Source organism: Rhinolophus sinicus, chromosome X (genome assembly GCF_036562045.2).
Source record: "Rhinolophus sinicus isolate RSC01 chromosome X, ASM3656204v1, whole genome shotgun sequence".
Lineage (NCBI taxonomy): Eukaryota > Metazoa > Chordata > Mammalia > Chiroptera > Rhinolophidae > Rhinolophus > Rhinolophus sinicus.
This window is the reverse complement of record NC_133768.1, coordinates 4,589,723-4,609,557: the sequence shown is the minus strand read 5'-3', so window position 1 is coordinate 4,609,557 and position 19,835 is coordinate 4,589,723. Positions and strand designations below refer to the sequence as shown.

The 19,835-nt window shown below is 42.0% G+C and overlaps 1 protein-coding gene across 9 annotated transcripts in view; it reads right to left on the bottom strand.

The window, feature by feature from the left end:
• Positions 1-19,835, bottom strand: part of NLGN4X (neuroligin 4 X-linked) — a 280,633-nt gene that overhangs the window by 203,789 nt on the left and 57,009 nt on the right. For all 9 annotated transcript variants that reach the window (XM_074323442.1, XM_074323448.1, XM_074323443.1 and 6 more), the window contains one exon: positions 13,840-14,643. In XM_074323442.1, the coding sequence (XP_074179543.1) occupies positions 13,840-14,311 (472 nt within the window). In that variant the 5' untranslated portion in view covers positions 14,312-14,643. The remainder of the gene's footprint in view (positions 1-13,839; positions 14,644-19,835) is intronic.

The following is a 19,835-nucleotide window of genomic DNA, read 5'->3' as shown; positions in this document are numbered from 1 at the left end:
TCGATGTTTGGCCGAGCAAAGACTTCAAATTCATCCACTCAGTCTCTTAAACAATGTTTATCTAAGAGGATCAATACTACTGTGTTTCCCCGAAAATAAGACCTAGCTGGACCATCACCTCTAATGCATCTTTTGGAGAAAAATTAATATAAGACCCGGTATTATACTATATAATTTGTTATATTATATCATATCATATCATATCATATCATATCATATCATATCATATCATATTATATTATACCCAGTCTTATAGATAAGACCGGGTCTTATATTAATTTTTGCTCCAAAAGATGCGTTAGAGCTGATGGTCCAGCTCGGTCTTATTTTCGGGGAAACACGGTAACATCAGCTTTGGGGCTCCAACCTTGAATATGTCATTCCAGCCACCTGAAATTTCCCTCCCTCTCCAGCAACTCAGTCAGTGACTGCCCTTCAAATTCCTCCTTAAGTGGATTCAGACCCTCTCATTCTGAGGCACGAGTCCCTTCCCTAAGTGCCCGTATCTCCCCAATGTGCTACATTCATATGAGCATGAATTACAGTCAATTTTCATTCCAGTGAGTTGTTGATCTTCTCCTGTGTGGTCTGCAAGGGAAGGGATGGGACCACATTCAACCAAGTGGCCTGACCATGAGGACACGTTCACTGAGTACTCACTGAAGGAATTAATAAATTTATAAAGTGCACTCTCCCCAACGTCAGGGACTCATACAGAGAAACCGTTGGCAAACAAGCCACAGAAACTCAATGAAATAAGCGCAGTGGTTGTGCCTACTTAGATTTCCGGGCTGCACAAGGATTGTAGACCAGGCTGTATCACCACCCTGAGAACCCACCCACCTCACACTCTCACAAAGAAGCCCAGTGAGCAGAAGGAAGCAGCTGAGTACGACCTTCTGTGCTTCTTGCAGAATCCCCTGGGGGAGAGAACTGAATGCCACCCAGGCAGCCATTTGCTCAGTGCCCCATAATGCAACTCTTCCCAAGCCTTTCCCCCTACTAAGGACTTAGGCTGAAATTTGTCCAAATTAAATTTCACTCCCCCTGATCAACTGTGCAAATTGGCTGACCCTTCCGTAAACTTAACCCCATAGCTGGAACTCATAAAAGGAATAGTATGCAGAGCAGGTTACACCCCGACGTAAACAGCTGCACCCATTTCCAGTCAACCTCTCCACCTGGAGTTAGAGCTCATGCTGGCTGTGATCTGCCATCAGCTGGCAGCTTCCAATCCCACAAGTCTCTCTGCAGTGTGGTACCCAACGTGACTCACATTGCCTCACTGGAGGATATCCAAGTATGAAATTCCTGAACTGCGAGATGTTCCCCTCACTTTATTACTGTATGTCACCGGGAGGTTCAGATGCTTACAAAACAACAACTGCATCGAGAGCTCATAAGCAAGGTTTCCCATTTTCAAATCTCCAAGTTCTTCTTTTTTGGTGAAAGGAAAGAAAGATTGTAGGTAAGGTTTTGCCACCCATGCTCATCTAGTCCATGAAGCCTACACCATTCTTTCTGGTTTGGTTACAATGTCTAATATAAGACCCTACACTAGTTCCTATTGGACTCATTCCTCCTTCTTCCCATCCAGAAAGGTGTACTTAACCCAGGCCATGCCAATCCAAGCATCTCTTTATCCTAGATAACAGAAAATGGCTCACAGTTGGCCTCTGAGTCAAACTGGGCCAAGAAGCATCATTTCCACGCCCATGTGCGTCTCTGAACTCACAGATGGTATCACATGGAAATGCTGGTGACCACTTTTTGCCACTACGTGGAGACAATCCTGCTGAGAAGAAAGCCAACAAGAGAAAGACGGACCAAAAGAGTCAGCTTAGCCATGACAAAGATTCAGATCTGAGAGTATGATTTCTGCAGCTACATCTCCTGCAAGAATTCTCAGAACAGTGAGTCAATGAATCTCTTTTTTTAATCCCCTAAGTGAATTTAACTTGAATTACTTTCAGTTGCCATCAAATCATTCCTAAACAAAAACAGCTCAATAAGTTTCAAAATTTATATCCCTCCAACCAGAGACATGATATAGAAGTGGAACCTGAGTTATAATTCGGCCACCTTTTGAAATCCATTCATTTTACATATCATGTTGCGTTAGTTATTGAATGCTGTATAACAAATGACCAACGAACCTACTGGCTTAAAACAATATATTTATTTTATCGCAGTTTTTGTGTATCAGGAATCCAGGCACAACTTACTGGGTTCTGTATCAGGGTCTCTTAATAGGCTTCCCTGATGGTGTTGGCCAGAGCTGGGGTCTCATCTGAAATCTGAGTGACCACATAGGGTCACCTTCCAAACTCACATGGTTGTTGGCAGATTCAATTCCTTGTGGCCTGTTGGATTGAATGTTTTCATTGTTTGATGGCTGCTGGACAAGTGCAACCCTCAGTTTCTTGCCACAGTGACGTTTTCAACATGGCAGCATGTGTCCCATCAAAGCATGAGAACCAAAAGGCAACAGAAAGTGTAAGACACAGCCTGACACAATGTAAGCACAGAAGTAATGGCCCATCACCTCCATCGTATTCTATTGGGTGGAAGCAAGTCTTATGCCCGGCCCACAGGCAAGTGGATGGGTTGTTCAATAATGTGAACACCAGGAAGCAGGGAAAATGGAAGGCCATGTGGAATCAGGCCACCACACATGCCCACACAAAGCGGGGTGGCGGGGGGGTGGGCGGCGTGCCTGGGACTTACCAGGGAAAGATGTCGTGGATCCTTAAGACCTGCCAGATAGGGATTCAGATGTCTCAAAGGGAATAGTGAGGCCTAAGGTTGATTCTTAAAGGAGGGAAAAAAGTGAAAGGTGCAGGCGTTGAATCATTTCCTTTTCAGGGAAAAAGTTCATTAGAAGAATGTTGAATTGATTTGTAGCTCATGACTGCGAGGAGTCTTTCAGTTGGAAAACCCCTGGCTTTGGAGACAGGAGGCCAACACCACCTTCTCTCATGAGCAGAGGGGTACAAGATGGCCAGGAAATGCCATGAGGGTCAGGAAGGCTTCCCCAGTGAGACAGCCGTGGGTACCAACAGAGGATTTTAGGAATGAGGGATGCAGGTAATACCATTCTGGCTTCTTCTGGCCTAACCATGATGTGCAGACATTATACACATCCTCCACTTCGTATTGGCACAAACTGGGTGGCTTCCAACAACAGGAATTAATTGTCCCCCAGTCCTGTAGGACAGGAGTCTGACATGAACGAGTCAGCAGGGTGAGTTCCTTCTGTGGGCTCTGAGGGAGAGCCTGTGGTGCCATGTCCCTCTTTCAGTCATTCCTTTCTGGTGGTTTCCAGCATCCCTTGCCATTCTTTGGTTTGTAGATGCATCACTTGAGTGTCCGCCTCCGTCTTCACATGGTATCCTACCTGCGTGCCTCTGTGTGTCTTCATGTCTGTGTCTCCCCTTATGAGGACACCAGGCAGAGTGGATTTAGGGTCCTTGCTAATATAATATGACCTCATCTTACCTTGATTACATCTGCAAAAATGCCTTCTCCATAACACACATCAACTCAAAACCCATGACAAGGGAAAGGTTGATAGAATGATTACCATACCGTGGTCTATAAAACTTTTCAAGAGATTCCAGCTGATATTCTGCAGTCTTAGAATCACAATTTCAAATTTCATAGACCCCCAAATTCCTCTCAGGCTGGGACCTCACGGTACCTCCTCATAGCTAATCTAATTTAAATGATGATAATAACAGTAATAATAACAGCAAACGAGGAAATGCTAGAGGTAGCTCATTTTTCCCTCAGTCTAGACAAAGCCTTCTGAGATGATGAGCTCGACTCTTTTCCAACCTGTGAACTTTAATCAATTTCTTGGAAACGACTGCATCGCCATTCAGTCAAATGATAGTCGGCTGCATGTGAAAACAGCCAACCCATTGCTTTCCCAAAACTACAAACCAATTACGCAGTCTGTTGGCCATTCATCCTATGGCAATTTTGTGCTGCCTTCCCATGGAATACCTCAGGGGCTTCGGATTTCAGGCAAACACACAGCAAACAGACTGGCTTGGCTGCAGCGGGTAATTGTGTGCCGTCAACATCGTGCGGGGAAATCTGAGCCCCAGTGCTACATCGCTTTGTCCTGCTGTATGCAGACAGTTCGTCCGAAGAAGCAAAGGAATCGTATTTTCTTTCACTTTCTAAATTGTCTTGTAAAATATGATCGTATGTTAAAAAAAGATAAAAACACGTAGCTTCAGATTCAATATACATGAGCCAAAAGCTTAATGCACTGGGCAAATAACCAAAACACCTGACATGAACTCTGGGTATATTCACAACACACATTGTGATCTATAAGAACCAGTGTCTATTGGCTCACATCATCAATAATTGCTGGAACCCAGACATCCACATATGAACTGGTGCAGCCACTATGGAAGACAGTGTGCAGGGTCCCACCAAATTAAAAACACAACTATTATGTGACCCAGCAACTCCACCTCTTGGTATTTATTTAAAGAAAATGAAACGAGAACACTAATTTGAAGAGATATATGCACCCCTATGCTCACTGCAGTATTATTCACAACAGCCAAGATATGGAAGCAACCTAAGTGTCCAGTGATAGAGGATTGGATAAAGAAGAGGTGTCACATATACACAACGGAATATTACTCGGCCATAAAAAGAATGAAATCTTACCATTTGCGACCACATGGATAGACCTAAAGGATATTACCTTAAGTGAAATAAGTCAGATGGAGAAAGACAAATACCCTATGACCTCTCTTATATGTGGAATCTAAAGAACAGAATAAACAAACAAACAAAACAGAAGCAAACTCACGGATACAAAGAACAAAGTGAGGGCTGCCAGAGGGAAAGGAGTGGGGAGATGGATGAAACGGTGAAGGGGAATATAGTTAGTAATATTGTGCACAGTGACAGATGATTACAATAATTAGTGGGGGGAATCACATTGTAAGGGATAAAAATATCAAGTTACCATTGTACACCTAAAACTAATATAGCTAATATAATATTGCATACCAACTATACTTTAACAAACAAACAAAAGAATAAGATAATCAACTGATAACCTACTCACCAAGGGCTAGAAAGGAGTAGTTGAGGGGCTGGGAGTCATTTGCAAGAGGAAATTGAGCCTACAGAGAAAGCAGGGACAAGACTGTGGCAGGAACATATCTCGTCTTCAAAGATCTCCAAAGCAATAGAGTGGGAGAAGACGGAAACACTCAAAATTTTCCAGCTCTATTGGTACAGACTTCACACACAGAGATCACCAACCCTTTCCAACAATGAAATGACCTCCCTTACAAAGTAGCAAAGGTCTCTTATGGACCAGTTGCAAAAAAGGCTCACATCCAGGCACTATCAGTCACTCACTTGTTCCATGCGCGCAAGTAGATGATTCATTCATGAAGTTGCCTGATGCCCCTACTGTCAAAAGCTTTCCCGTCTGCTTGAGGGTGTACACTTGTAAAATAATGATTGCATTGAAACTTGGGGAACACCGGGAAGGAGGTTTCATGTCTGCTTAGAGCTGCAACAGGGAAATCCTGCACGGTGAAACAGGCTGAGTAAAGTGACTCCCCAAACTCCTTCCACATGGAGAATTTTATAATTCTTTGATTGAAGTCCAAACGACTCCATCACTTACTCCCAGGTAAACTTTCGGTATGATATTCAAGATACCAAAATCCCCTTCCTTAAAAGGTATGTATAGCAAATGATCTGGTAAAACATGTTATGATGGAATTTGATTTCCTCATTATTAGATTTAAGCTCCAAAGGAAATATCGAACCCAAGTTTATATATTTTTAACTTTTTAATTTTCATAGGGAAAAGGCAGTGTTCTAAGGTTTTACTCTATTTTTACATCTGAACTATTATTTAAACATGCAAAATTAATATTGTAACGATTTCATAATAGTTATCTAGATGGATACATTACAAAATATATAGAGTGATGAAACTATTTCAAGAGATTTTAAAAAGTTGGTGGGGATCCAGACAGAATTTAATGAATGATGTTTTCAAAATTCCAGGCTTGAAAACGTACATTTGAATTTGGTAAGAATGGAACCTCAAGCTCTTTGATCATAGTCTTATTGGATAGTCTGCTGAGAGAAAAATAAAATGCATTAGCATTCCTTTGGATGGAGTTCCATTTATGAATCCTCCCATGTCAAAAACGTAACAATGCAAAAAATGCCCAAGTGGGTACTTTGCATGTTAAATTACACCATCAATGCACCTTCCTACACTTCTGTCATGGTGTTATCTCTCCCTCTTCCCCTATTTTGCACTTTTTATGTCTCAGTCCATCTAGCCAAGGGGTAAGTATGGAGCTCAGTTTTAGGGACCTGAGAAATCACTTCCTCATTGACAACAGATGCTTATATGCCTCGTAAACTCCTCTCAAGATTGTAGGAAAGTTTTCCATCAGGGATCCTCAATGGAGAACGTCAACCTTGAGCTTCTCCCCTTTTCTCTAAAACCTTTAAGCACTCCCTGAATTATGTGTGCCCACCCACCCCCTTCGGAAACCTTAGGTTCATGGGGACTCTTCGACTGTCTCAGCAAAGAGCTTTCCTCTGTTTTAATCACCACTTCAACCCACCCAGTGCCTTACACATCACAAATAGTGATTTGTTGATCAACAATTTTTAAATGCATCAACTGAAATGTCTCTAACGAGAGTAAGGAACGGAAAAGCGGAGAAAATACGCAAGAATCGGAGCTGGGAGCCAGAGATCAATAGATTAACTGGCTTGAGTTGGGGCCAAAGATGGATAGCAGGTAGATGGGATGTTCGGTGAAATTGGATATTCCTTTTTTGATGGAATGATTGTGTCACAAACAGAGCGGAAGGTAGCTCAAAACATCAAATTTAAGGAACAAGAGGAGTGTTTATGAACACACAGTTGTCATGTCTTGTTGAAGACTTACTTTGCTTGAGCCAAATCACACCTCAAGCATTCCTGCCTTTCAGATGGGAATACACTCTGCCCGGAGCACCCTTGCGTATTGGACACACCAGCCCGTTCACAAAACACAGGAGAGTGTCTTGACTAAGGAAGATTTCAGGAAATCTGAAAACATTGCTTGGGAATTAGGAAGCTCCCCATGCTCAGGGTAGTTTTCCCAGAATATCAGAACACATCTGATTTTAACTGAATTGTGAATGTTTCTCTCGTGTGCGTTTCTCAAACACCCTACACACACACACACACACACAAAACCCATACACCAATACCCACCTGAACCACCCAAATTAATCAGCCATGAGAAATGTGAAAAAGCAATGTTTCTCATTTTTTTGTTTGTTTAATCTGCGTCCAATTTGGGGAGACATACTTGTCTGAACTGAAATGGAGCACGTTCGATTGAAATGGTAAGCGAGAGGCTCTGTAATTTCGTCTTCATTGTATCTTAACAAGGGGTTAACACAAGCACATCATCTTTCTGAGAGTTTCCCTCTGCTTTTCTTGCCTGGAAGGCCACCGTGCGATTTGCAGGTCTGACTGATTCACGCGTGGCCACTGACTGATTCATGCGAGGGGCTTTGCATCTCACAACCCCTCCATAGATAGTCCTTACATCTAAAGCTATGGACAGCGCAGCGTCCATTCACCATCATTTCAGTTTGGAAGTTATTTCACCAAGGAAATGAATTCTTGACCATAAAGAAGAGAATGTGAAAGTAATTCTTTATGAAAACAGCCAGGTTTAGCAGGGCCAAACACAGTAGGACGAATAGGATCTAATCCCAACCATCGCACCCCACAAACTGAATCTCCCAATACAAGACACTGTAATGAGATGAATGTTTAATTACCAAAAAATAAAGGTATATAAGGACACACTGATCTTTTCTATTGTAAGTTACTTCTTATCTCGTAGTTTACAATCACTACAATTCAAAAAAATATTCAGAGGAGGTATAAAGCTACTGTGATTATTAATTGCCAAGGTCACTAAACATTAAAAAGGCTGAACGGCTTGGCCATGACAATATGGAAAATAAATGACAAGCGTCCAAAGTAACAGTGTCATTTGGCAACAAAGAAAGATATGACATGTCCTGGTGGCAAGACTCTGCAGAAGTAAATAACGACCAAATTGTTGGAAATGGACAAATATTCTAGCAGACTAGTTACACCTGAAATTTCTATCTTGAACAGTATTTTATAATATTGCTTATGATCTGCACTATACAGCACATTGGGTTTTTAATATGTTCTAGTTTGGGATTTGTTCTAACTGTGGAAAATAAAAGTCTAAATTGCAAATGGAACTGAGTTAAAATTCATGTACTAGAACATGAGAGATGTCAGGAAAAATTCTCTTCTTTAGAACAGGTTTTGCTAAATTATCCAAATAGGTGGAATTCCTACTAACCCAACAGTAGCATTCTAAACATATGAGTATATAATTCCTCAATCCTCAATAAATTTATTTTCTATGTCCAAACTGGTGAAATCTTTTAACCTGGGAGGCAGGTTACCAGCAATCCATTCTAGTTTACCCGTGTTCACCAAATACTAATTTATTTTCAATTAGTCCTGGTCAGGAAGATCTTTACTTAATCAACTGACAGATGAAGACAGGAATCAAGCATCCAACTGATAGACAAAAACAGGAATCATTTAATTATTTTGAAATCATTCCCTCCTGATATTGGTGGTTAAAAAAAACATCTGTCTCCTTGTACAAACTTAGGTCTTAAGTTCCAGCTTTTCATCTAGTTTTTGCCACCATCTGCATACATTTGTGACTTGACGAGAAGAGAGAGGAAATTAATTTCTCCTTTAGTTCACATGAAAAAAAAAAGTAGTATCAATTTTTGGATGTTCTAAGGCATTCTTCCAAGAAACACATTTTATTGCTTTTTGATGATTAATTTCCGTAAGTCACATGTGATGCTACAAATCCATTTGACAGCTCAGGCTGAAAAAGACAAAGCTCAGGAATAAAGCAGAACAGAAAAGTTCTCTGCTCCTCTGAAAAATGATACTCTCTGTAATTTCCCTTTTGTTAAAGCCATACTCGGAACTGTCTGAAACGAGGGTCCTTTGCTCCCACTTCTTAAGCTGACCCCTCCACTACTGCACTAAGTAATTATGTCATAGACAATACGCATTTATTATGTACCATATTAAGAGACAGATTAGACACAATATGCATCTGAAAGGCAGCTGACATGTTCTGGTTCTCTGTTCTGCTACTAATTATGTTCCACTAACACCAGATGACAGAGTGGTTAGATGTGCAGGACTAGCCTAGATACTTCATATGGACAAATGCCTTAACCCTCCCATTGCACCGCCATTTCACACACAAGGACCCTGGGCCCAATAACTTGCCCAGACTCACCCAGCTGGGAAGGGGGCAAGCGGTCATGTGAACACAGGCTGGCGACTTCTTGACCAATTCTCTAAGCTGAACTGGAGGACTGAGCCAACTATACACCAAAAAGAGCAAAGGTATCTGCACCCCTACACTCACTGCAGAATTATACACAACAGCCAAGACCTGGAAACCACCTGAGTGTCCATGGATAGATGGATGGGTAAGGAAGGTGTGGCATACACACATGCACACACACAGAATGGAATGTCGCATAAAAGTAAACATATCCTGACATTCGTAACAACATGGATGGACCTAGAGGTCATTATGTTCAGTGAGATAAGTTAGACAGAAAAAGACAAATGCCATATGATCTCACTTATATGTGGAATCTAATAAAAACCAATCACCAAAAAAAAAAAAATTTCATAGGGAAAAAAAAAATCAGATTTGTGGTTACCAGAGCAGAGCTGGGGTATAGGGGGTGAGGGAATTAGATAAGGGTGGGCAGAGTACAAGCTTCCAGGTGTAGGATAACTAAGTCCTGGAGATATAATGTCCAACATGACGGAAATAGCTAACGCCGCTATACAGGAAAGTTGTTCACAGAGTAAATTCTGAGTTCTCATCAGAAGGAATAATTTTTTTTTTCTTTCTCTTTTTATTAGATCTATATGAAATGATAGGTGCTATCTAGACTTACTGCGGTAATCATTTTGCAATACCTGTAAGTCAAACCATTATGCTGGATACCTTCAACTTACACTGTGACGTCCATCAATTATATCTCAGTAAAACTGGGGAGGGCGGTGAGAACTAACTGACATTCTCTCCAGAAATAAATTCAAGAATTTTTAAAAAAGAAAAAAGAAAAGGTAGAGAATCAGTTTGCCCAGAATACATCAGACCTTGAGGTCTAGAGAGAAGGAGCAGGGAGCCCAAAAGATTTTGCTTACCGGGGAATAAGTAGGACGAGACATTTAGAGGTACAGCTGCCATCATGACTCAGACTTTGTGGAAAGAGATGGGGAGAGCAGACAATTTGGCTGTTTTGCTCTATGTCTGCCGTTGAATGACTTCTACTCTGGAAATCCATTTTAGATGCATGGGAGAGTGGAAATGCCCCTTTATTTCTTCCCTGTGTGAAACCAGTGTATCTTTTTGAACATGACATTTAGTAGGATTTGCCATGAGGCTATATTTAGACGGTGAAAAAAAAAAAAAAAAAAGGCTGAGTATCTACTCTTTAAAGTGGAAGCCTCAAATCTGCCAAAAGCCTGCCCTTCCAAATTAGAGCTGTTTTCTTATTCTTTTTTTTCCCCTCCTTGATACGCATGAGGGAAAGTGGGAAATGGTAACCAGCGTTAAGAAGAGTGTTTCCTGCCAGTAATTCTTGAGATGGGAAGGAAGCAGATGAATTAGAATTTCAGAACGGAGCAGGGTTCAGCGTGGTCCAAGTAACAGTTCAGCAGTTACTTTGTTCACAACTGGGGTATACACTGTACTCTGGATTTTAAGTAATAAAGAAAGGGTGGCGAAAGTCGGTATGAGTTTCCGGCTGCTGCTGTAACACACCAGCACAAACGTGGCTGCAAGCAGCACACATGTATTATCCTGGTTCTGAGGGCGAGCCTTCCACTGGGCCAAAATCAAGGTGTCAGCAGGGATGACATTTCCTTGTCTTTTGCAGCTTCTAGAGGCTGCCAGGTTCCTTGACTCCTGGCTCCTTCTCATCCTCAAAGCCAGCAACGACCAGCTGTGTCTTCATTACATGTCTTCCCTCTGACTCTACTCTCCTCTTTTGCTTGTGTCTTTCTCAACTATGGGTCTTTATTATTGGTACAGGGCCCACCCAGAAAATCTAGCATGTAGTCCCCGTATTTTAAGGTCAACTGATCAGCAAATGCAATTCCATCAGCAGTCTTAATTCCACCTTGCCATGTAAAATAACAGTCACGGGAGCCAGGGACGAGGACTGGCATGTCACTGGGCGGTCACTATTGGGTCTACAATAGTGTCTGTCTCTCAAAATGAGGAATTCGTGTCTCTGTCACAACCCAAACACCTAACACATGACTGCTCCAGAGTAAGTACTCAGAACAAGTTGTACCTGGTTGTCACCCACACCCTGGGATCCATGCAGAAAGAGAAACCTAAAAACATGGAGTGTGGTGGTGACATTTTAAATTTCAAATGTCCAGTCTTGCTGTGTACTGTTAATTAAGTGTGCTGATTAGGAATTAGGGTATGCCCTAAGAGAAGACCACTGGAGGAATCAGCATGGCACCATAATTTCCCTGTGTTAATGCAGAGGTAGGGTTTATCGTTTAGTGCATAACCACTAAAAAATTACCTACACGTCCACAATGATTCTCAAATCGATGCAAATTTTTCTTAATAGAACGACAAAACTCCTGACCCAATAGGCTGCGATTTGTTGTTGGTGCAAACATGCGGGCACGGAGCTCAAAACACTCAGCAGCAAAATTCCAGTTTTTACATATTTGTAGGGAGATCAATTCTACCTTTTCAGCCCCTATTAGATGCCTGATTGCCTTGTCAAGATCATGTGACATGATATATGCAAAAGTGCCCTGAAAAAACAAAACAAAAAATACCTAAAGGAGAAAACTAGTGTCATTGGGTTAATTGTTAAATTTAGCCTGTCTTCCCATTAGGTAGCACTTTTCGCGATCTTATATTCGCAAATTCCTGGTCAATAGCGAGCCACAATGAAATGGCCCAATTGCTTCTGGTTCCAATGCACACAACTGCACATCTATGGCTCTGTAATCAAGGAAACTATTGATTTTGCTTCGTGGGTGGTCTAATTTGGTGCTACCTCTGCTATAAGGTGGCATTCTAGTGGAAGCACATTCATTGTTCGTGAGATTAACTGCAAAGCCACCACCTGGCAGAGACTAGCCCGGTTAAATGTATTCTGAAAGCCAATTTAATCATTTATCCTGTTTGGGTCCTTTCGCCCCCCTTTCTGTCTTTCTTTCTTTCTTTTTTCACTTGAATGGTTCATTATGATAAAGATCGCAAGCCCGGCGGCTGTGAAACGCGAGCTGTAATCGCGTTTCGGCGCCCTTGCTCACCTTCCCACATATACACAAAGCAGCTACTTGGCGACTGCTGCTCTGAAGGCAGGTCAGTGCAATCATGGAAACACAGCGTCCAAATGTCAGTTTCACTCCTTGAATCACGTTCAGACCCGCACTTTACAAGAGAGCTGTGTCCTGTCACCACCACAACAAGGGCCACATGCCAGAAGCTACTAATACAGTGAAGCACAGTCCTTCCCTTTCTTTCTGTGGGTGTTTTTTGACGTCACCACGACCCCTGGTGTTTCCTGACATTCTACAAACACCACCTTCTGGCATCTACGTGGGGAAAGGACCATAGGGCAGATGCGATCCAGTTTGGGAGATCACAGAATAATGTAATCACTTATTTCAGACTTTCAGCCAAACGTCACTGAAAAACATTTCCCAAGCAGTAAAAGTTTCAGAGGACACACTAGTTTCTATAGTAGGTAATGCCTGTGAGTCTTGTAAATTAATTCTTTAATTGCAGTAAGATGCTGTGCTATGCTTTTCTTTCTTTGGCTAACACAGCACATGCAAGTGGTAAATGAGAAATGTGGTTTCCTTCTAGCATAACGTGAGCCCGGTTAGCCTTTGTAAAATATTTTCATTTGAAATCTACACGGACAGGAACTAATCCAAACACTATTAGCATTGGGTTAAAATAATGTGTTGAACATTAAGAGATTTTGCAGACTTTTTTGACTGTTGTCTTATTAAAAACAAAAGGGCCGTTTTGTCCAAGCAAACACGTTATTTTCTAATGTAGCTACAATCATCTGATGACACACCCTGCCATGCGAGTGCAGTGAATGCTGGGAGAAAACAGTGTCCGAATTTATGTTCACCATGTGGATTCTAAGCAATGGCATCCAGCGATTTTATAAAATATCCCTTGCTTGTGTATTTAAAATAATCAGTGGTTCCTTTCAAGATTCAAAACAAACAACAATACAAAAAGGAGTACCACTCAACTCTTCAGGCACCAAAGCAAAGGGAACCATTGCTCATAATTTTCAGTTGGCTAACACGAGTGTGATAATGTCCTTAATTCTATTAGTTTCGATAGACTCCTTTACCAATGACTCAGGTATACCAGGTAACACGATAGGCACCCACTAGTTATCATCTGCCAATAAACACTGTATCACGGCTCCAAAGGCAAACTATAAAAATCATGAACTCATTTAGTAGAGAACGGACCATCTACTAAAGACTCAGTAAATCCAAGTGGGACAAACCCTAAGTGACCGCATATCTGCCTTTGGAATACGAGAAAAAAAACACGGGTTACAGAACGTACCATGCAGAGGACATCATAAAACCCTCTCGGCAAATCTCTGAGTGGGTGGATGGTGCCTTCTGTTTAAATCAAGTACTTACCATCTTCCGTGGGTACATAGATGTTTAAATAAAGGCAGTCTTCGCTTTGATCTTGAACGTAGGTCATCAAAGTATCCAAATTGGCAGTAAACCATATGGGCAGCATGTCATGCAACAGAGACCTCTCATCCAGGTGTTGTGGACACACGGCGGCAAACTGGGTGGCGTTTCGAACCCCAGTCCATGAGGACGGAGGTTCCGGGGGCTGAAACCGCCTTTCTCCAGTGGGAGGCGAGGCGTAGGGGACCCCCAAGTATTGCTCCACTGGACCCAAAATCTCATTGGGCAATGGTGTTCTTAGGCCCCGGATTTTGCCATAATTGGTGTTGACGACGGGATACTGTGCCTGGCTGTCAATGAGTGTGAACTTGATGGCAAGAGCGGTGATCCACAGGAGGACATTGGACTTCACCATGATGCAGACCGGAGTGAAGAACAAGGGGAGCCATACCAGTCCTTGGGGTCTCAACATTGTTCACTCCCACATCCGAAGGCGTCTGTGGGATGCAACACCGAGCAGACAAAGCCGTGAAGCCAGCCCGCGGAGACAGAGGGCTTTCCAGGCAGCCACAGACCCAGGAGAGGTAATGGGCGAGCTAGGAAGCCGTGCAGATGACTCATAGACAGAGCCCAATGTTAAGAACAAACCAAGCGGTTTTCTGTGCAGCCCATCGCGAGACAGCAGCCCTCCCTTAATCCTGGAACCAAATTCTGCCAAGCGCGAGGCTCCAAGGAAGTGGTGACCATCCAACACGTTCCAAGGGAGACGATGCCTTATGAAAACTCCAGGGCACAGAGGTCAGCCTGACGGGAAAAGAAAAGCAGATAAGGACAATGAATCAAGACAACTGCCACCTGCTGCCATGTGCTGTCTCTTCCATGCAACCTTCCACCTCACGCTATGAGATTCTTACGCATGGAGGAATTTGTACAGCAGTGGCCACGTGTGGTAGGATCGAGCAAGACTATCTCTTATCATAGTTCTTGCTGTGTGCCCCTCACCAGGAACGATGCCTGGCATTTGGGAAACACTTAGCAAGTCTCTGTTGGATGAACAAACAAATCCCCCAAAGTTACACACGTTACAGATATCTGTAACGACATCCCCCAACTTCACTACTATTGACAAGATCGGCTCGTCGATGGACAGGTTCTCCCAAAACAGCTTCTCAGATGTTTAAAGGAACTGTCACTGTTCCCTAAGGAGACGTGAGTGGCGCTCTAACTTTTCTAGGATGAGGAAAAAGGAGACACGAATCTGGGTCAAACTGACGTCACGACATGCGGGTATTTATCATATAACAGAAAGGATGTGTCCCTAACAGCAAGATACTCATCCTTCTCAGGCAACTCAGTGGCACATATCTGTAGGCAGCATACATCATCGCCCTGAATCTCGGCTTCCTTGGAAAAACTGAACGAGATGGTACATTTCCAGCACCAGCTGTAGTGCTTGTCACATCAAGGCAGCATTCATAACTGAAAGTGTTGAAACAGCTCTCCTGACTTTCACGTAAAATGCTGCCTTCGAGGGTAAACCCTGCAGCCTATGGAAAAAGCTTAGGGTCCATCTGAGTGGGTGGAGTCAACTTTTAAAGAGTCAGCCCCTCACGTGCATCACAGGACTCTCACTGCGTAAGCCATTGCTCATATGATCTTAAAAAATGTGTATGAGTGCAGAGCATTCATGAACCATTAGGGATAGAAAGCATTTCATTAGGTTTTGCAAGGAGGATACCTTTAAACGCAGTACGCTTCAACTCAAAAAAAAGACAAACGTATTTGTAAGGACGTTGTGGGTTATTTGGAGTAGTTCTGAACTGGAATAATTATGCCTTTCGTTTAAGTGAGCAGTTGAGCAGAATACGTCAAACTGGTAACTATGTTTTGAATGCAACAGCTCGGACCTGGATCTACCAGGGAACTCTACTACCTTCGGGGAAAATTCCACAGTCCGTGACATTCTGGGCCCAGTTAATCAGAGTTGAATGAAAATGCTCTAACAAATCGAGATTGTAGCATAGAACGTGAAAAGCAGCATCGCACCCAATGGGTGATTTGTGTGTTTGCCTCTATCTTTGAATTCCACCACGGACAACAATTGGGCACCCGCCACATCGTGCATGAGGCAACGTCTCAATAATTAAGAGACAGACAAGAACACGAAAGAGGTGATGACACGGTTGGAGTCTTCTGTTTTCCTGAAAGACTTTCTGGTTTCCAGCCAGCTCCTGTTCTTCCTTCTTGAGATTTCCACACCATAATAGGAGACACTGTTAATTTCTGCTTCGGACAGACCTGGGTGCTTGGATGAGACTTGTGGGCTGAGGGAAGTCATTCGGCCTCTCTGGGCTTTTGGTGAGCGGCCTTCTGCGTGGTGAGTCGGCAATGAGGCAATACACAGAGAAAACGCCCACTCAGCCAATGGACAGCATGGGGATTCTGAAGACAGACCTTCTCAGAAGGTGCCTGGGTACAGAGACAAGCTCAGCCCAGCGTTGGCGGTGAGTGTCGGCAGTGAGCAAGTCATTTAGATTCTTTGAGCTTCCTTTTACTGATATGTTTACATAGTAGTTAGTCCCCTCGCCCTCATCTGTGGGGGACACATTCCAAGACCCCCCCAGCGGATAGTACCGAACCCTACATATACTATGTTTTTTCCTCTACATACATGTACCTATAATAAAGTTATAAATTAGGCACACTAACAGGTTAATAGTAGCCCATAATAATATAGAACAATTTAAAAAACATAACGTAATAAGTCAGACTGAGAAAGACAAATACGGTATGATCTCACTTATATGTGGAATCTAAAGAAGAGACTCAATGAACAAACAAAACAGAAACAGACTCAGAGAGATAGGAGGAAGAAAACTGACGGCTGCTAGATGGGAGGGGTTGCAGAGGAGGGAGAAGAGAAGGGATTGGAAAGTACAGATTGGGAGTCACAATACGGCCACAGGAATATGAAATACAGTGTGGGGGATATAATCAATAATGTTGTAAAGATTATGTGGGGTGGCAGATGGGCACTGGACTTATCAGGGAGACCACCTCAGGGAAGATGTAGATGCCTGACCACTGCACTGTACACCTGAAGCTGAAGCTGAACAATAATGAATGTCAACCACAATTTTATATATATGTATGTATATGTATATAAATTTTATATATGCATAGATATACATATATGTGCATATGTGTGTGTATATATATAGTGCCAAAAATGTATACACATTTTAATAAAGGAAAAAACTGTTTTAAAATTGTAATAATATATACCAATCACAAAAGACAAATACAAGTCCCGTGTGACTTCTGCAATGACAAGAGATGCTCAAAGAGGTTCCCATCAGCATCCAGACACTTCTGATGACGGCGAACTCCTGCTTGAGCCACGTTGACCAACGTGTCCCCTTGTGCACATTTTCTTGGCACCCCCGGTATGTGTGTGTGTACATACATATGTATGCGTGCATGTGTGTGTGTGTGCATGTATGCAAGCCACATGCAAATTTCTGGCAACTTTAAAAGTTTTCGTATTACAAGTAATCAAGACGTTGAGAACAAACATTATTAAAAAAATCACTATAAATTTAACTAACCGATATATTTGAGGACAAAAAAAAAAGAGCTTCCATGTAAAATTCACAGGCTGAAAAGGATTTCATAAGAGGTGACATGCTCTTCTATGCACCTATATGTATATATTTAATACCTATTAGATACACATATAGTTACATAAGATATACAGACACTCTTTCTCTGCCAAGGTTACAGTAATGTCTCAGAGTGGCCTTGCGACTTGATTTATAACTTGACTGGGGATTTTAGAATGATTTTCTCCAGGGCAGTCCTTCTGTGTGAGGTTGTAATTAAGACGAGGCTCAGACTAGTCAGACGTAGCAGACTATCAGTAAGTCAAAATAAAAACTGCAATACATTTCTCCCCAAAGTGCCCCTCACTCTAGATAATATATATATATATATATATATATATATATATATATATATACACTCAAACTGAGATTAGCTTTATTTAAAAAAAATGTATATATATACGTACATATACATACATATTTATTTTAATCAGGTGAATGATTGCATTTAGTTTGGGATTTTCGCCGTACAAGGAATAAAATCCTATCTCCCGGGTGTTCCCGTCATTGCCATTCTGACTGTGAAATGCATTAGAAGACAGAGATTTCTGTGGATGCGTCTTCAAGAAAAACAAACAAACAAACCGAGAGCAGATAAATGTGTTGGAAGCAGCCCTCCCCTTGTGTTACTCTCCGCGCCACGGAAGGGCTGGGACACACGGAGATGTCTGTTGCCAAGTAGCTGCTGACACAAGAACAGCAGCTCCCGGTTCTTGCCCAAATTAATGAGCTTGTACAGAAAGCCTTCTCTACCGTTTACTAAGAAAGCCTGTAATAGCTATTCCCAAACGGTGTGCAATCTGTAGATCTCTCTATTATGCCTCTTCTTTGGTGTCTGGTGAGAATGCCAGCATTCTGTGGTGCCCAAGTGGGGCGGGCGTCATCTTTCTTTCTAGAACAGACAACTCAGCTGAGGTGATGCAATGCACCTGTCACGTACCTGCACAACCTCTGCTCTGTAAACGGGTCTCTCTCTCTCTCTCTCTCGCCTATATAGTCTTTATCTCTGAATATGTGTGTCAAGAAGACATGCAAAGGAACGTCCATTTGCAGCCACAATCATAATAGCAGGGAAAAAAAGGAGTAACCCAGACATCCATTAATACACGCTGGTATATGAAAACAGAATATGACACAAGAGTGAAAAATGAATAAAATACCGACGTGTGTTATCAAAATGGATAAATCTCACAACTAAAAAGGAAGTCATGGAAGAATAGATATGGTGTGATTTTATTTACGTCATATTATATAAAACCAAACAGTCCCACGCTTAGAGCTCTATCTGTGCTAAAATGTTAAAATAGCAAAGGCATTACTGAAACCAAATTCTGGGACAGTTGTTGCCTTAAGATATGGTAGAGAATGAACTCACATGGATATACAAAAAAATGAGTCATGCTCTATAACTCTGCCAATGGGTATGTTTAAATTTTACTGATAACTCTCTGTAGTGCACATTTTATGAGTAGGGTTATTTGACAATGACAATTTTAATCAAAAGATGCGTGTCTAAAGTTTGACTCCGTAACATTATTTTTCCCATGCTCTATCAAAATATCTTAGATTGAAAAACTGGAGGACAACCAGGAACTGTTTTCCCCAAGGTTATGTTACAAGCCCAAGGGAATCAACTATCCAGCCGCGTATGCCATAAAAAGCATCAAGTTCCTGATGGCACTGCTAAAACAGAGAGTCAGGTCACCTAAGGCTGCGACTGGCTTGCTCACTAATTAGCCAGGCGACCTTTGGTACATCACTTAGCATCCAGGGCAGCAGCTCCCTGATGGCACAGCGAGGGCTTCGACGAAGCCCTCAGCCTGAGGGTGCTCTGAAGCCTTAGACTGTTGTCCTTGAAACGTCCGTCAACAAGAGATATGGAAGCTGGTGGGAATGGAACGTTCTCCAATGAAGCAGAAAGCCGCAAGTTCAGTGAGATAACTGGCCCTTAAAAACGTGGGAAGCCCCTTGTGTCAGAAGCAGCCAGATCCTTAAAAAATAGTTTCCAATACCACATCACATGTGTTAGCAGGTGGTAAACATGTCAACAAGATTTTCATTTACCTGATTTCTACATCAACATTCAAAATGAATATTAAAAAAAAAAAAAAAAATTGGGGTTTTTCCCATATTCACTTCATTCATTGTACTAATTATACTGTACCAACAGCCCACTTCCTTCTTTTCATATCTAACTATAAAGTTATTTCACAAGAGTTTATACTTGAACTATATATGTAAATATTATACATAATATATGCAAATGTTATATATGTAAACAACACGTTTTAATATGTAATAATGAACATTTAAATTTACATATATTTACATACA